At 39.4% G+C, this 18,956-nt stretch overlaps 1 protein-coding gene across 4 annotated transcripts in view; it reads left to right on the top strand.

The window, feature by feature from the left end:
* Nucleotides 1-7,308, top strand: part of SS18 (SS18 subunit of BAF chromatin remodeling complex) — a 43,018-nt gene extending 35,710 nt beyond the window's left edge. For all 4 annotated transcript variants that reach the window (XM_041399376.1, XM_041399374.1, XM_041399375.1 and 1 more), the window contains 3 exons: nucleotides 259-381; nucleotides 2,981-3,114; nucleotides 5,231-7,308. In XM_041399376.1, the coding sequence (XP_041255310.1) occupies nucleotides 259-381; nucleotides 2,981-3,114; nucleotides 5,231-5,257 (284 nt within the window). In that variant the 3' untranslated portion in view covers nucleotides 5,258-7,308. The remainder of the gene's footprint in view (nucleotides 1-258; nucleotides 382-2,980; nucleotides 3,115-5,230) is intronic.
* Nucleotides 7,309-18,956: the final 11,648 nt, after the last annotated feature.

The following is an 18,956-nucleotide window of genomic DNA, read 5'->3' as shown; positions in this document are numbered from 1 at the left end:
ATGTTCCAGTAAATGTAATGCTCGTTTGGCAGAGATGCTGAAAATGCTGCAGTTCAACTTTGCAAAATTGGCTTTAACTGCAGTTTGTTTGGCCGAGTTCCTTCTGTTTGGTTTGAGTTTTCTTTGTTTTGTTCAGTTTTTGAAATCAATATTGCATTTTCATTTTGTTCTTGTGTTGTTGGCTGTGCATCTTAGAAGGAAAAAAGTAGTAAAATAGGTATCTTTATGAGTTTTTGCTTTCTTACAATGATCTTACAGGAAACTCGCAATATGGTCAGCAGCAAGATGCATATCAAGGACCGCCCCAACAGCAGGGTTATCCACCACAACAGCAGCAATATCCCGGCCAACAAGGCTATCCAGGACAACAGCAGGGTTATGGTAAGAACCTGAGGACACAGACAGCTGTCACAGAAAGGACTAAGAGAGATCTTTGTTGGGTATTACTCCATCCCTGTTTGACTGTGTCCAGAGGCCAGGCTTGGACAGAACAGCTCTGTGCCTGCAATTTCACTGGGCTGAGACAAGAAAACATAGAAGGCAGCATCTTTTGGGAATTAGATCTGTTGGCAGTCTGGGAGAGTGTGGTAGCACAGAAAACCGAAGGTGACTAAACAGCATTGCAATGGGTGTCTGTAATTTAGAAAGACCTAGAAAGATTCTGCTCTTTTCTGCCTTCTGTAGGTGAACGAACTCACAAAGATGAAAAAGAACCACTTTCATCGTGGATTTGCCAATTAAAATAGTCTTCTAAAAACTGGTTTAAAACTTCATTCAACATATATTAGTCATTATTTTCAAATTGTTGCATAAATCAGTAGAGAAATGACTGTAAGCATTGACAGCACACCTTTAAAGAAACTGTGCCTTATAAATTTGCACTAGTAGTCAAAACCTTCTGATACATGGCAGGAATGAGAAATACTTTGCCACAAGTCCCTGGATTCAAGGAAAACCTCCCAAAAAGGAAACTTAAAGCAGTAGAATGTAATTTTGGTACATTAATTCTAAAAAACTTTGTGTCAGAAGAGCATACTGAAACTACTGCTCTTTTATTTGCTTGCATACTGTAAAAAAATGTACATAAATTTATGACAGAAGAAGGAATCTCTGAAATTCCATAAATTCCATGTATTTTAGCTTTCAGCTCTTTTGCAGGCTTAAACGCTAAAGCTTTCAGCATTGTGTGTATGTGAGGAAATGCACGGGTAATTTGTTTGCCATGTAGATAAGATGTCAGATTCACGTGAAATCCAGTTACGTTGAGACAAGTTAAGTTCTAAGAGAATCCACTGAGATTTACCAAGTTCTACTTCTGTTGTTTATGGATGAATTGATAGTTCTGAGGTAATACCTGTACCTGCATTCTACTAAACATAATATGGGAACAGACTAAAAGTCAGAGTAGAGGTCTGTGTAGATCACTGCTCTGAACTTTTTAAGTAAAGAAGTAAAATCTGATTTATTCAGAAAGTGTAGGTTAAGAAATACTAGAAGAAATGGGATTAGGAAATCTTTTGGAGCCAGTTACCCAACTTAATTTGTAAAACAGAATAACATATTTTTCAGTTTCTGGTTTTTAGCAGGAATTGTTACTGAAGTTCCATTTTTTTCTCTGAAATGTGTCAATGAATATTTAGAATTCAGCTATAAAGAGTTACCATGAATAAATAAACCCATGTTCATTTGTCAGATGAACACAGCACTTTTAGGATGTCGTATTTTGGCTCAATTTAATATTTAATTACTTTCTAATTTTCAGAAATAAATCAATATCCCAGACATCATTATCAATCTTTAAGGTATTGTTTCGCTGTGGAAAGCTGAAACTGCATAGTTCAAGGGGATTTGAGGCCTGAGGAGAATGGTAATAGCTTATGGAGCTTTTCTTCTCCAGGTCATCTTTTCACTGTCTTACAGATCTAGAATTGCTGAAGGAGTTACCAGCTGATGTCATCTTAATGTCCAGTGCCTGTAGCTCAAACTAGCCCTGTCTAGCACTGAATCACTGTTGCTAAAAACACATATCTTTCTTCTGAAGGGAGGGAAACAAAAGTGTTGGTTTGTTTAAAAGAAAAACCCTTCTGAAAACCTGCAGATCTTCAGCTCTGAAAAATAGAGACCCAGTTTTTAAGGGGTGTTGTTAAAAAAGCTAACAGATCCACTGCAGAGGATTCATAGGGAGTACCACTGAAATACAGAGTACATCTCTCCCAGTGCTGGAAGGGATGAGGATACTTTTGTTTGGAATATTGCTGCACTGCCTGATGGTGTTAACGTGCAGCTTCCAGTGGTAGACAGACCAAGTCCCTGTGAATAGCAACAGAGAGTTATACTTGCAAAAGAACTACTTCTTTTACAGACAAAAAAGACTGGAGTCCAAGTTTTGGGTTTTTCCTAACCTTTTTCTGGGAAGTTAATATTACCAAAGGAGTATGGAGTAGAGGGTGGTTTTTTCCATCTCACAATACCTTTTACTGCTTGTCACATCTCACATTTTATACATATATAGCTTGCTTGCCTGACACCCCATCCATGATTGCCTGCTGCAGTGTGAGACTTCACTTTCTGGCAGCACAGTACTGCTGGTCTCTTCAAAAAGTCCAAATGTTAAACATAGCTGATTATCTGGCTGTTCTTGGCATTGGAAAATTCTGGAACTGAAGCAGCATACATCAGGAGACTGCCTTCCTAAATCCTGGAAAGGCCTCATTTTTATAATTTCTTGCCTTGTTCTTCTCTGTCCTGTATGTGGAACTACATGCATTGATACTAAATAATGAATATATATATAAAAGTAAATGTTTCTGCACAGGCCCTAGCAGCCAAGGTGCTTTCCAGGAGGAGGGGGATGGGGCACTCAAAAGACCTAATCGCATAGTAGTGGTATTTTTTAGTCCTGGTTAGCTGTAAAATTCAGTGTTTTTCCTGTTCTCTTCTTTCCAACATCTCAAGTACTTTTTAATTTAATGATCTCCAGGTCCTTCCCAGAGTGGTCCAGGGCCTCAGTACCCCAATTATCCACAGGGACAAGGACAGCAGTATGGGGGATACAGACCCACACAGCCTGGGCCACCACAGCCACCACAGCAGAGGCCTTACGGATATGACCAGGTATTCTGTTTGATGAGAAAGTTGTGATTCTTACACTCATTTGATAGTCTTAGATTCTGGACACTAATGAATTTTAAGACATGGTCTTTCAGGTATGTACGTACAATTCTCACTGAGTTTATTTCTTGGTGAGTTACCAAGAATCATTTATATTGAATTGTGATTAGTCATTCTCTCCTGAGTTTGCTAAGTTTTAATGCAATTTGGCAAAGTGAGGCCTTCCCAGCAGTGTTTTTGGATGTTAAAAATTAAGGTGATGTGTTTCATAGCCTTATGGTGAATGACTAATATGAAAGATGAGGTTTCTAAATCTCATGGTGGATCATTTTTCATTGCTTCTTTGTAATAGAAATGGTTGAATTTATTTTCCACAAACACAAATCCTAATCATAATCTTCCTCTTCAGTTGCAAAAGCACCTGAGGTGTGCAGCTGAGGTCCTTCAGCTGCAGAGCTTATGGGGAGACTTGAACTTGTTTTTGCACAGATTTTCTCTGAGCAGTATAAGGGGGCAGTGAAAATAGGAAAGAAGTGACCTGGAAATCAACAGTGCTTCATTCCTGTCACTGCTAAGACAAGATAAAAACAAACAAACAATTGCCACCAAAACTTTAGGCTGGAGTTGTAGTGAAAGGCTCATGTAAAAAAACTCTCTTAAAATTAAAGGATCAAACAGGTTTTGTTCGTGTAAAAGGTACAAACTTGTAAAAATCCAAACTTTTCACTATGAATCATTCAGAAATGTCATTAAAATGTATACCATTACTTTCCTTGGTATAAATAATGTTGAGATTAACTAAATTATAAACTTGAGGTTCTAATGTTTAAATAAAATTCTGTTATGTCAGTAGAAGATCAGTTGAACTTTCTAGAAAAACTTCTCTGAGGAAGTGAGAATTGCCCACAATTTTGAAGAACAGTTGGCTTTCTTTCTAGAGAAATTAGAAAAGACAAGAAAGAAGGAACAAACTCTCTGTGTGGTGGTTTAGAGATGCAATTTCTTTTAATTATTTAACAGATAAAATGTTTATGCACTGAACCAGTAGCTTCCTCTGAAAACAATAAGCTACAGAAGAATTCTTTGCTTGAGGCCAGTATAGGGTCAAGGAAACTTAATCACAGTTTGCTGAGTTTTTCCAGCTTTCCATGCAGTAGAGGTGGATAACCCTCTCTGTTGATAGGCTGTGCTCCTCTGGTTTGTGCACTTCTAAGTTCCACTGGGAAACTCAATTATAGAGGACCTCTCTTTCATACTGGCCATTCCCATAGGAATTCTGCTGCTTAAATTCTCATCTGGCAGCTGTTGTGAAACTTCTTCATGACTGATTGTTATATTATAATGGAACATAACTGACATTGCAATGTAAAATACTGCCTTGTTGTGGTAGTACTTTACATGGAATGGTGGCAGGATCAGTTTGGAGCACGTTCACTTCCTAGCACAGTACTTCTTTCTGCAAGCCTTGAACCCTGTTGTGAAGGATCATGATAAGCTTATAGCATTGATGCTTTCACCTCTGTCCACCTCTGCAATACATGACATTCTGTCAAAAGAAGCAGAGAATATCAGTAGAGTGGTAATTCTGTGTATCAGATCTGTGGAAAAATTGCCTCTTGTAGCGTATGTAGACTGGTTGTTCATGTTCACCAGGATGTGCCTTGGTTTTGAAATACATGTACCATTATTCTGTAATGCTTGATAGATGAATAATTTTAGATACCTCTGTGTCATGGTTAGTTTCCTAAATTACTTTGAATTTCGATGACCTTGACTTTTTGAAATAATTTTCAACATTTATGTGGGAAGTAATCCCCATCTCTTTTTTGATATGATGTTCTGATGATTTCACAGCAGCCTAGTGAATATAAAGGTATACTCTTGAACAAATTGGGTTCCTGGGCTTAAATTCATGTCTTTGGTCTTACTTCTACATTAGAGCACAAAATATTTTTAGTGAGATGAAACTATACTGGTTACTTGTATCAGTATATTGTTTCCTTGTATTTGTTTCCATGGTTTTAGTATCACAGTTTATTTGGATGGTCTTCCAGTTACAGCTTTAAATGCAGGAAAATATGCCATGTGGTCTAATTATGTGTTTTGAATTTTTTTTTAGGGTCAATATGGAAATTACCAACAGTGAAAAAGTACTCACATTCCGGTAGGCAAAATCTATTAGCAGCCATATTGTCTCCTCAGCACTGTGGACATCTTCCCAAGATGAGAACCTCCCATTCCATCTAGATTTTGGAAAAATCTTGTGGCTGTTTTATGGTATACAGTCTTTGTGGGTTAATTGTTAAAGACTGTAGCTTCTCAGAAACTAGTTTCACATCTCTACTCTAGATGGCAATATTGGACAGAAAATCTGTGACATAACAATTTGCAGTGAGTCGAGAACTGTATGTCAAATATACTGTTACAGACTGAGAGGTGCGAACAGCTTTGTATGTTTATGAAGGTTATGGGAATTTAATATTTTTTCCACAGATTTTTTTTTGTAAGGGGAAAGGGGAAATGCACACTTTTTACAGCAGCAATATTTTGTATATTATGTTTTACATGTGGTGAATATGCAAGACAGTACACTACTTGCTAGGCAGGATAACAAATCTGTTAAAATGGATAGGGACATGGTAAATGCTTGATTGTATTAGTCTCGAAATGGTGTACAATAAAGATAACAGTGAAAAGATGGAGAGCGTTCTATGTCACTGATGGGTTCACGTACAAAGATTGAGAATCCCAGTTATCTAAATGGGAACATAATTAAGGACAGTGTAATATAGTCTTGTGCAAAGATAAATTTTTTAAGCTTTCCAATTTTTCTGAGTGAAGCGGTTTTGTAAAAATTATTTCTAACATAGTTTGACAATTTTCTGCGACATTTTTTGGGTAACAAGATAAACGTTTGGGTTTTATTTCTCAAGTGTTTTGTCAGAGCTTTGCGTAAGCAAGCTGTAATCCTTCTTAATAATTGCAATAACAAAGAAAATGACAAGTGTTAATTTTACTTGGCTTGAATATGCAAAGAACTTGAAAAAGAATATGGAGAACAGGACTGTATTGTATAAGTGTATTTTAACCTTTAGTTGAATAATTTGTATGTATCAAAATAGCCTAGAGGACTTTGTAAAACCTGTCTAAACTTTTGTCATGGTTTAGGAATGGTGTCCCCCAATTTTAGTCTTCCCACTGACACACTCCAAACCACATGCCGCTCGCTTGCTCCCCGCTCTCCCTCCCCTCCCCTTGTGGCAGGCTGGAGAGGAGAATCAGAGGCACAAAAGGTAAAGATCAGGCTTGAGAGAACAATTTACTGTGAACAGCAAAACTAAGGAAACGGCAACAATACCAGTGCCAGAGGGTGCAAGAAAGAGGTGAAGGCTTCACACGTGGTTGACTGCTCACCACGCAGAGCCCGGTTCCACCCCATGCTACACAGGCTGGAAGGGTCCCCCTAGAAGGGTCCCTTGAAAATGAGGTGTCCTCTCCTGGCTACTGCAGAAATTAACCCCGTCCTGGCCGGAACCAGGACAGCTTTCCTAACTGGGAGTTAATAACTTTAGAAAAGGGGCATTTTTGTTTGTGCCCATTTTTCTTATTGGTTAACATGAGACCAAGGGGATGTTTTATAACATTAAGTATAAAACCTGTTGGTGAGGCAAATGCCAAATTTTGTTTGGAACTGCATTAATGCTTATAGAGTTGCATGTGTGAGAGAGGCAGCACCTTGATCATTAACAACAGTACACAAAAAAATTGTTTTTGAAACTGCCCTACAACTGTGTATCAGATAAATAAATGGATATTATATTCTGCAGAAATATATGCGTTCAAGAATCCCTTGCAACTTTTATAAATTATAAAACCTAAAATTAACCCAGCAGTAAAATGATACTTTGTGTTTTTTCAGTTTGCAATCAATGTTCAGGGGGATAAAAACCAACTCGTGTTCATAGTACGTGTGACATTATATATGGAAGACAAGATTTTCAATTTGTGCATCCTTTTTAAAAGGAAAACAGTCAATAGAAAATACACATCAAGGTTTGAACAGATATGGCATGAGGAACATTATTATGAATTAAAATCTTGTAGGTTCTGTGCCAATTTTCCACCACTGTGTACTTCATTGCTATTTAAAACTGTACTCCATCAATTCTAACGGAAGAATAAATTATTTGTGATTTTAATTTTCTCATTTGTTTCTTTAAATTAGATCCCTATCACTCTGATGTCTCATCTGGAGACTCTGCTGTGGGTTTTGATTTTAAAGATGTTTGGCCAGAATAACCAGACCTTATTTGCAGTCTAGGTCTTTATCAAAATTCTCTTGCCATAGCCAAGTTAATTAGAATTAACTGTTCAGTAATCAGCATGTTGTGTAGGTTGTTTGTTAAGAAATTCTTTCTCTGAAAATGAAGGTCCATGAGGCTATAATCAAGATGACTGAATTAGATAAATGAGTTGACGAGGCAAAAATGTGTTGAACCCAACCTGGTGTAGATACGTTATCTCATTTGAAATAGGCTCAGCTGACATTAAGAAATAATTTGTCTTGCCAACCCATCTTCTGTTGTCTTATTCTCCTTTTTAATGGAAACTAAAATTGCAGTTTTAATAAGCAGAATTTCCTCCAGGGTTTCCCTCCTAGAGACTACTGCATTTGCAAGGTTTAATTGTTTTATAACAGTCCTGTTTCGTAAAACTTTTTAATTGGTGGTGACAAAAATTACCTTATTCCTCTGATACTATGCCAAAAGAACAACTTGAGAGGAGATAGCTCCACACAGAAGTATTTCTACTAAGACTATATATTAAAAAGGAACATGTGTTCCCTAAACAAAAGAAGAAGCAAAAGTGCATGACAGGACCAGGAGAAAATGGCAAGATACAAAGTTCATTTTAGTAAGTCTTCCTTATTAAATAAAATCCCCCCAACAGGAAACAAGTAAAAAAGATGCTGCAACTGGCATTTTACATTCAGAATATAGACAATAAGAGGGGGACTGACACAGCAAATTAAACACATGAGCAGAAATTATAAAAATGTTAAAAGAGTAAAGAGGAGAGGTTAATGCATTCAGTGACTTTTAATTATCGTAGGGTTATGATTTTTGCCGTTGTATTTTTTTCTCTATTCAGACTGTATTTCCTTTTCTGCTCTGTGAATGACTCGCAGAAGGGAGAAGCTGGCTCCTTGTTTCAGTTGAAACTGACTTCACAGTATTGGCCATAAGAAAGCAAATGTGCTGCTTTATAGGCAGGGTAAATGTATCATTTTGCAAAAGACACACTTCCATTTTCATGCCTAAATTACTCTAAAATGTGTAAGGTAATTGATTTTTTTTTTGAGAAAATGCGCCTGATTAAAGAGGGGCAAGGACTTCAGTGCAAAAATATTGTTGTATTTCTACAGTTTTCACCACAGAGGATGCTAAAAGACTACAGTGTGATAAGAGATCAGATTTTATATTCAAAAAAAGAATACTTAAATTTACAAAATTAGGAGAAACTGTTACTTCAGCAAGTCTAGGTGGAGTTCTGCCAGAAGCCCTGAAGAAGTTCAGAAAGAAAGTAGCAGGATTTCCCTACAGGAACAGCAATTGCTGTATCATAAAACAGAAGCATAAAAGTGATATCCTGTGAAATGAAGCCAAACAAACCTGACATGAATAGATACCTGGATAAAGCAGTAAGTAAAAAAAAAAAACAAAACAAGCAAACTAAGCTAAATATGTTCATTAAAAAAAAAAAGCTACAAAAGAACAAAAGCTGACCCTCAGTCTGGTAGAGTTATAGTAACAACTCATAGCACAGTCTGATGGAATTGATCTTTATGTTCACAAAGCCTGAAGTTCTCTGACAAGCTGCTATTCTAAAAATAAAGCATGGAGTTAAGGTTGACTGTGAAGCACTAGGAATGGGATAAGACAGCAAAAGGGGAATAGGAATAAATGCTAAGTATCCCAAGTGATAGAGGTTGGTAGTAAGTTATGCTGGACCTCTCTAGGGATCACTGATTAACACTTAAAAATAAACTGGAGAAAAGAATATGTATTTCAAGAGCAACATGAGGTGGAAGTGGTGCTACTTAGATTGTGCAGGACTTAAAACTAGAAATGCAATGGAACATATATAGCAGAACTTAAGAAATTACTGATATTTATAAATACAGTACTGGGTGAGATAATTCCTTTTTACTGGTGCCCAGCTATTCAGCTGTCAGGAGTAGTCCAGCAGCTAACGCAGTAAAGTTCTGTTCAGTGGGTGTCAGGAGTCACACGGCTACAAAAATACTCAAAAAGCTGTGCTGTGGAGTGCTTAAGGAAATACTCTAATACTGATAAGAATTCTTTTCAGTTCAGAATTGTTCAACCTTGTCTCTCCCACATCAAAAAGATAGCTCAGGTGAAAGGTAAGTGTGTAACAAATGGCCAAGAACAAATATAGTGTGTTTGAGATTATTTCACATGTCAGTATGTGTAAACTAGCAGTAAATAACAGAAAGTGTAATTTTTGTAAGGATACAGACAGCATGACCAAAAATCAAAAGCAACACCTTTGAAATTGATAAATGCTTCTTATGGTATGCAGAACTGCAGCCTCAATCCAATGGGTTTAGTAGGATTAAAAAATGGATAGATATACAATAATGTAAAATTGGTTAGGTTGGAAAAGACCTTTAAGAGCAGTGAGTGCAACCATTAGGTCAGCACAGCCGAGTCTATGAGTAGCCCATGTCCCAAGTGCCACGTCTGTTAAACACCTCCAGGGATGCCAACTCCACCACTTCACTGGGCAGCCTGTTCCAGCACTTGACGACCCTTTTTGATGAGAAGCTTTTTCTAAATACCAAATCTAAACTGCCCCATGTGTGGTTTGGTAAGTTGGTGAGGGGAGAACAGGACTCTTGTCCTATCAGCTGTAATTTGGAGAAAAGCCTCACCCCCACTTTGCTGCAACCTCATTTCACATGAACAATTAAATTAGGGCAGATGAAAAGCTTAATTTGAAAGAATGTTAAAACCTGATGTTTCGCAGCTTTGTGCAATAAGCAGTGTTCCAAAGTGTAGAAGTGTGTTGGTGCCTTGACAGTAAATGTTGGGAATATATTTTGATTTTTTTTCCAGTTGTCACATTTAGAATGTCACCCTGCAAAACCTGGAAGTAGGCAGCACTAGCAGAAGACTGTTGTATGTTCCAGTATCGAACTGGAGCTGAACTGGGGTAGCAATATTCTATTTAGCGAGCTGGTTTTTTTGCTATGGTGAAATATATCTCCGAAATAATGTGAATAGTGAAATACTTACATTTCAGTCTTGCAAGATGCTGGCTGGGCACTTGCACTAAACTCTGTAAAGCTTCCCATGACATAATTTTTCAGGAAAATTCTGACTAATCCATCAGAATGTCTGTTTTTCCCTGCTTGATACCTGATGATTTTACAAGAGGTTTTTCTGTTTTCCATACATAAAGTTTTCTAATTTTCTCTTAACTTTTCACATGTTGGTCTTGGGAAATGAAAGTAGTTTGTTATGTCAGTGGCTATACACAGGTACACCTGGAGGTTTTAGTGGGATGAGTTGTGGGGCTGGAAAGAAGCTGTTGGAATAGCCAAATGCAATAGTCTGTGAACTTTTCAGGGCACTGTGTTATTTTCACTTGCCTTGGCACTTTTGAAACAAATGCTGTAGGTGAATTGCCATACAAATGCTTTTGCATTTTGATTCATAATTTTAATTTAATCTCAAAGTTAATTTTACACAGCATAAATTCTAATCACCTACTGCAGTTGGTGTTGCCAGAAGTGCGCTGGCATCTTGACACAGGTTCATTATGGATGCTTTTATAGAAAAATGCCATTTGCGAGGGCAGGCTTGGTAGAAACACACATTTTGTTTTTATGAAATTCAGTTCCATCAGTTGTACTTCCTGATGCTTTTAGCAAATTTCAAGTTAAGAATTTTTGGTCTCTGGTATTAAGTTGCCACATTGACATTTTTCCACATGTAGCTTTTCTCAGCCCAGAGCCTTTAGACTTTCTTTCCACAGGGCTACAATGTAAACAAGTGCCACAGTTCTTAGAGTATCTTTCTAAATGCTAATTATGGCCTTACTTGTTAAGGTAGTTTTTTGGCAAGTTGATGCAGTGTCAGTCTCAAAGGTTAATGATCAGAATCTCTGTCTCTCTTGTCTCTCTCCTTTTTTTTTTTCTTTTTTTTTTTCTTTTTTTTTTTTTCACCCCAGCAAGGATGCAGATTATTTAACAGCTAGCTCTTGTTTGAGCACCTAGATAACTGTATCTATCTGCTCACAACACTGTTTCCAGTTTGGCAAAAGTGTTTGCCATCTATCCTAGAACGCCTTCTTAGCTTACTGGTGTGTAAAAAGGGTTCTGCCTATAAACACCTGAGTTTCTGATTTCATAAGCACAGAGATCCAGCCCATCTGAGTATGACAAAGTATTTGCTAGAGTGACACTGGCTTAGGATTTATTTCCTGCTTCAGTGTCCACGTAGGCTGGGGAAGAGTGCATGTGGCAAACCTGAGGCAGCTTGAAGGTTTCTGTTGTATCCCCCACCGTTTTTGGTTGATGACAAGAGGTTGATTTTAGGACCAAAATAGATATGTGGTGAGTACGAGGATGTCTGTCATGGCTACAAGCACCTTGTGTGTGTACAAACATGTCTAATGGAGCCTGTGTTCATTGGTGCTTGTTACAGCTGCTGCTGTGGTCTTGCTGTGAAGACAGCACTGATACTCTATTGCCTCAGAAGCTTAGTTCTAAGTTGCCTGCGTTATTTGCCCATCAGTTTCACATTGCTTCGTGTTTTCTGCCTCTCTGGCTGCAAAAAAGGAAGGCAGAAAAGCAGGAGTCTTATGTGAGACTGCTGGCAAGGAACTTGAGACTAATTGATTTGACTGCTTCAGTAGTTCTTTTGACTGTTGAGAAATCTGGAGTTTAAAATGTGGCAGACCTGAGATCTGCGGGCCAAGCACGGTGGCAGTGACAGGCTGTCCAGGATTTCGTGATACTATGCCCCATTATCAGTGTTAAGGTGACCACTGACAGCAGCTGGTGCTTGGCACTTGGCTGCACGTCCAGCTTGTATCAGCTGTTTGGTCAGAGTGAGCTTATGGGTCGAAGCACCTTTTGGGCTGCCTGCTTTCCACTGAGAGTTGTTGCAGAGGATGCTGGAATGTGCTGTAGTGCTGGTGAGTGTGTGGTTGTGTCCTTGCAACAGGCTGATCCAATCACTCAGTAACGTGTAGGCTATCCCACATCATGGCATCAGTAGTGCAGACAGTTTGTATATAGAGATGAATATTCAGAAGCTCTCTCCTTTGCTGCTGTTTCTCATACAGCAGTGAGACCATGTTGGCCATCTGTTTGTTGTAAGCCACGACAGTTTACCTTTTGACCATGCTCATCTTCTAGAAGGGTAACAGGCAAGACTCTCCCAGATCCCTGACGAAGATGCAAAGGTAGAATTGCTGCTGGAGATACTGGGAGACATCTGTAACATGGTGTGTGTTTTGAGACTGCTTTCTCCATTGTTGTGAATAGGCTCTGAGACCAAGAGATAGCTATGGATTAGTGGACTTAGTTTATATTTGTAAGCAGGGCCTTTGGGTGAACATCTGTACAGTGAACTGCTCCTTGAGTTTCTAAACAATCACAGCATCTTCCAAGCACCAGTTCATGTGAGGGAGAGGGTGCCCAAGAGGTTTGATTCTGTTGCTCACTGACTGATGACTTAGGAGTGGGAAAGTCTACTGCAAGGAAGATGGACAACAAAATCTGCCTTGGCAGATTTTGACTGAAAAAATCTGTAAGGTTGTATGGCACTTATCCCAGCACTGAGTCCTCAGTTTTTGGCACTGTGAGCACCTGTGACTCCATCAACAAGAAGAGTTTGCTACTCCTTTTATATGAGTATTCCTAGATTTTCGCAGATTCACTGGCTGACCTCACTGGCCCAAACTGGGACACCTTTCTTTCCACCATCTTCTGCAAAAGTAGATCTTGATAGTGGGAAAACCAGTACTGTTTTCTCCAGATAAACAAATATCCAAGAAGAGTGGCTCCCTATGCGCCATCTGGAAAGTTGTGGTGCAGTTGCAGCATAGGGTCATGAAAAGATTCCATTTATCCACCATATTGTACACTGATGAAACTGAAAGCTATGTAGCCTCTCAAAGCAAAAAAAATCATGTTTGAGTAAAAAGAGGGTGTAGAAAGCTTAGGAGGAGGAATAGATGATGAAACTTAGACACATCAATAAGCATAAAGGATTAATCCTTAATGTAACCCAGGAGACTTGCAAAGACAAGGGAGGGTCTGTAGCACCAGTGCCAATACAGATAGAAAAAGGGGAGAATTTGGTGGTTTACAACAACTTTGATGACATTCTCAGAAGGCAGCAAGTCAAATAATAAGCTAATACACATTGGAAGGGACCTAAGGAGGTCTCTAGTCCAACCTCCTGCTCAAAGCCTGGTTCAGATCAAGTTGACCACCTTCCGAGAGGAGAGACTGCACAGCCTCCCTGGAGCCATGGTCCCCTGACTGACTTTCTTCCTCCATGTGGAGAAGTTTCTTCTTTTAGCAAGTCTGAACCTCTTATGCTTCAGCTCAGTCTGTTGTCTCTTGCCCTTCAACTATGCACTGCCAAGATGTTCCTGTCTTGGTCTTCTTGCTAGCCTGCCTTTATACACTTAGAGGTACACTGCTTGTAGGTCCCATCCCAAACCATCTCATCGCAGCTGGACAAGCCCTGTGCTCACTACCTCCTCTCGAACAGCAAGTGCTCCAACCTGGGGGCCTTCCACTGAATTTGCTCCACTTCATCCGTTCCTTTGCTGAGGGTGGGACAAGCCTGGACACAGCACTGCAGGTCCTCATGCACAGTGAGTCCCCAACAGTCAAAGATGTCAGTGCCCAGAAACAAAGGGTCAGGAACCAAATATTTTGTAGACTGAGGTGGTTGATATTATAAGATCAGAGGATGAACAAGAATGAGGATATTGAATTGATAAGCTTAAAACTCCAGATGTTTGTGTATAAATGTAGTAAGTGCAGGAATATACAGGAAGATTCATAAGTGTATGATTGAAACTATAGCTACACAGGCATAACAGATACACAGTTCTATTTATTTATTGCTGGTTTTGAACATTAACATACATCTTTTTTTACAATTGAAGAGAGGAGATACTTTGTCAGTGAATAAGGCATTTCTCTGAGGCATGGAAGATTGACCAGTTGAGAATGCATGGTAACAACAGTTGGAAGAGACCAAATGCAGTCATCATGGTGGGATTTTACCCTAGAAAATTCTAATGGGGAAAAAAAGAAGTCTAAAAAAATGAGTCCAAAAGAGTTGCCAAGTCCTTAAAGAAAACTACACTATGGTAGATGTACAAACTATCCCAATGTGGAGGATCAGGAGCTCATCACTGCCTTCAAACAAAAGAGAAAGTGCACTGAAGGCTCTCATTTTTAGAACTTGGCTTAAAATAACAATAACATTGAAATAAAATCAAGGCAAGCAACAAACTGAACTATAATTATTGAGAGATACTGGTAAAAAAAAAAAAAAAGAAAGAAGAGGTGGTCCATTACTTCTCAGAGAACAAAAGCTGTAGACAGTGTTGCTGCAGAGTATTCAAGCTTAGGGCATTGTTCCTAAACTTAGGAATAATCAGTTACACAAATACCAGATGTGGAGAAATTCATTAGGTACATAGAATTTTACTGTTGTTGCCATGAAGATTGCTAGCCCCATTCTAGGATCAAGGAACTAGTAAAATAACAGCAACAATAGCAATAGAGTTCAGATTTGTTATCTTATCAGACCAATTTATGACAGAAGGAAAGACAGTGGGCACATTAGAGGTAGGATCTTGGTGGGGATAATTATCCCCAAATGACTACTGGCAAGAGGTGAGTATGGGAAGATGATGGTGGGGGCATCTCAGAGGGGAATAACATCTATTGATCATATTTATCAAACACAGTGAGCTGACCACAAGATCCATAATAGTATATTGGCTCATTATAGTACAAAACATATATTAGTTCTAACATAGATTACACCTTTACTTTTAATCCCCACCAGCGCTGAGGGAGTAATGAACTTCCAGCAAAGGAGAGAGATGGGGAGTAAATAAATGGTCTTGCAGAGAACCTGCCAGCTGCCACATCCCATGGAAATGGATGCTGGGAAACCAGCAGATAAAACCCATTTTGGACATCAGTTGCTGCTGTTATTCAGTTGCCCTCTTCCTCTTTTCAACTTCAGAAAACATCCTTTAATTTTAAATTTTGTCTACACCAATTCATAATGTTATGATTCAGTGGGTCCTGTACTCCTGAGTGATTTTCAACCTTATTAAACTTTATTCCAAGTTTCCTAACTGGTGCTAAGAAACCGTGATTTTTGGGGAGGTGAGAACCCAAGGTCTTTACTAAATAGGCTGTTCTTGGGCACCATCTTAGAATCAAAGAATAGCTTGGGTTGGAAGGAGTCTTAAAGATGATATAGTTCCATCCCCCTGTCACAGGCAGGCACACCTTCCACTAGATCAGGTTGCTCAAACCATCTTCTTTAGTTTTTTTCTCTTTTTGATACTAAGAACATAATGCTTTTCAGGATATCCTTCCATCTTCGTCTTCAGCTAGAGATGAGGTGGAGATGGCCCAGCTGGAGTTGCCCCAGCTGGAGCTGCATACTGTGCCTGTGCTAGGGAAGGAGGCTGAATTACCATCATGAGTAGAGTTCCCATTCCCTAAATACCCTGGCTTTGAGTTGGGAGGAAGAGGAGGTGAAGAAGATCTTGTATGCTTCCTCCTTCTTTTCAGGAAGAAGCAAGTGTGCAGAACAGCTGGGTGCCAAGTGGTGCAGGGAGAGCTGCACTTCCTAGAGTGGGGAGCACTGGAGTGGCACTGCAGATGCCCTGGAAAACACAGAGCTCAGGAGAAACTGGGCTTCAAAGTTCTTTAATTGACCCACACCTGTTTTGGACCATGCTGGCTGATGAATGCACAAAAGCAAGTACTGCTTCTGAGGTCTGCTGATAAAATGCATTTGTACCACCTATGGTTACTCCTTATCTAGTAAGCACAGGGATTTGGGAGCAATGGAGGTGGGATACACTGGGAAATGACAATCCTAGTATGCATATTTTGGGCACTTGCTGCCACATCTGAGACCACAGGAGCAAAACAACTATTTGTATGTTACCTCCAATCTCCTCACACTCTTAAGACTCTTCAGAATCCCCTTAAAGGTTTCTGAACAGAATCCTAAAGGCTGCAGCTCTCCTCAGCAGCTGTAATTCTACCAAGTTACCAAGACCTAGTTCTTTAATTTCAGCATCCCATCCTAGCAAGTCATGGAAGCTTTGTAGCAAAAGTTGAGTACTTCAACCCTGCCAGTTAGAGCTCAGTCCTCATTCCCACATAAACACAACCATTTTGCAAACATGATCTGATATTAATTACCCCCCTGGCACCAAAAGTCAGGATTTCCTGATGCAGCCCGCTAATGTAAAATGCATTAGTGAAAATGCTGGCTCCAAGGGGTTAGGTTCTCTAAATAAACATAGCAAAGTTCTTTTTTATTTGCAACTCCCAGGCTATTCTGAAAGACTGATTTCTCCAACAAGAAAAAAAAAAAAGAAGACTAAAATCATCCTTGGGTTTTTAATAGGTTATAAATGCTTTTTTTCTATTCAGTTGCAGGAACTGAATGTCAAGCTGTAGATCAATGAAATTGGAGTCTTTGCCTTAGAATGAAGTTTGTCCAAGCTCCTTTCTACAGCTGTGTGCTTTGTGTTGTGTCTTTCAGTACTGAGGGCTGAGGATCAACAGGGCAGTACTGCAATGCTGACTTTTGGGCTAAGGTGACAATGCTAACATTAGTAGATAAAAAAGGGAAAATTGTGCAAGAGTTAGGGAAGATTATTATGAAAAAAAAAAAACAAACCCAAAACTTAATTTCTGAGGCAGTGACTTAGAATTGTTTTTCTTCCACTGAAAATCAGAAGTAGAACTCAAACAAAGCCAGCTTGCAATGAATGAGAAATGTTCAGCTCTGTTAACAAAATATGGCTGTGAGGCCAGTGATTTCCATCTGAGAAATTGCCCATGTCCTCATTGGCAGTACCAGCTTAAGGCACTGCCACCTTCTGCCAGTACTGCAGTGCCTTGCCTTCACATTTGTGCCAGGACTTGGACACAATCCAGAATTTCGTCTGGCTTAAGCAAAAAAATAAAACCTTAAAAAATACCTAAACCAAAACAACAAGACAAATCTCTCAAGCTCTTGCCAGCAGTAGTGTCCTGGGACACCTGACAAACACAGAAAGGCAAGAATAAGGGACAGCAGATGCAGGGGTAACCCAGACAGGACAGCCCAGAGCTGCCCATTGCTGAGCTGCTGCTGCTCCCCAAGTGCCAGCAGCAAACAGCTGGGGCTGGAGCCTTGTGCTTTGCAAGGCTGGAGCTGCCTGGCATGCCTGCACAGGGCCTGGCATGCTGGGGTTGGCTGGGGAAGATCCCAGCATGGGCAGGAGTGAAAAGGATCAGGGAGGGCTGTGCTTCATGTCCAGAGAGGTTCTCCTGGCTCTCTCTGGCCAAAGCTCGTCCAATGTCCCGTATTGTAAAATTTCCACACTGCTAATGAAAGCATCCCTTAAACGAGTGTGGGAGATGCTGCAGAAGTCACACACCAGCAAGCCTGGGCACCTCTGCCTCACTGGGGGCTCCCCATCCTAATTTGTGTCCCAGGTTTTAGAAGGGTCTTTGGAAATTAGATCCATGGTATCCATCCTTGTTCTGCTTCTGCTTGTACATCCTGTTCTTAGGGATGAAAGGAAGGAACTGTGTTGAAGCCCTCGTCTGCCTTCTCATGTGATGAAAAGAGGCTGAAACAGTGGTGGGGATTTCAATCCAGAAGCATATACATATAGCTAGTACCATATAACTGAATTGCTAAAAAAAAATATGTCTACTTAGTCCTCTTTCCAGTTCAGAGCAACTAAAAATTTGTGCACTGGTGTGATAAGATCAGGTACCAACACCAGTATCTCATCCTCACCTGTTTCAAAACACAAATGCCTGTTTAACATTACTCCACTGCAAATAAATTTGTATCTGAAATGCTGTTCAGTGCCTATAATAGAGTCTATTCAGATAATGGTCCCTTCATATTTATAAGAAAGGCTGAAAACTTCTTATATGTTGAAAGAAAATTCAATTACAATTTCAAAAGAGTACTTGTCCAGGTCAAGTTTTGTTTGAGTCATCTAATGAGGCACACTTAATCGCTGGGAAACTGCAGCACAGTTTGGACCAATTTTTAAATGTTAATTCTGAAAGTAAGCTCATCTTTATATTCAACAGTTTCTCTTTACCATGTTTGGTTATAAATTTAACTTCCTTGATTTCAGCTAAAACAAGATCCCTTTCTGTTTTGGTGGTCTAACCTTGCATATTCTGTTTTTTCTTGGAATCACATCCTAGAAAATGTTTTCCTTTTGTCTTCCATGCTTGTGGAGGGATGAGTAGAATGCCAGCTTCAGTCTACACCAAATGTTTTAATGCAAAAAAAAAAGTTTGCTGTACAGGTTTTCTACCAGGGTCAGGATCTAGGGGAGGGGGTAGAGGATTCTAAAATTCCAAAACTAAGTACCTCTTTTCTACCCAGAGTTTTCAGAATTCATTCTTTGTCTTGCAGGTCCAAAAGGTTAAAAATAACAGTACCTCCTGAGACTTCTCCCTGGGCTGTGCTCTTCCCTGGGATTCTGTGAGCTTTTTCCACCCAAACTGG

The sequence above is a fragment of the Onychostruthus taczanowskii genome, unplaced genomic scaffold, assembly GCF_017590055.1.
Source record: "Onychostruthus taczanowskii isolate IOZ18803 unplaced genomic scaffold, ASM1759005v1 scaffold16, whole genome shotgun sequence".
In the NCBI taxonomy this organism is placed as follows: Eukaryota; Metazoa; Chordata; class Aves; order Passeriformes; family Passeridae; genus Onychostruthus; species Onychostruthus taczanowskii.
Note: the sequence above shows the minus strand (reverse complement) of the source record. Positions and strands in the feature narration are given on the sequence as shown.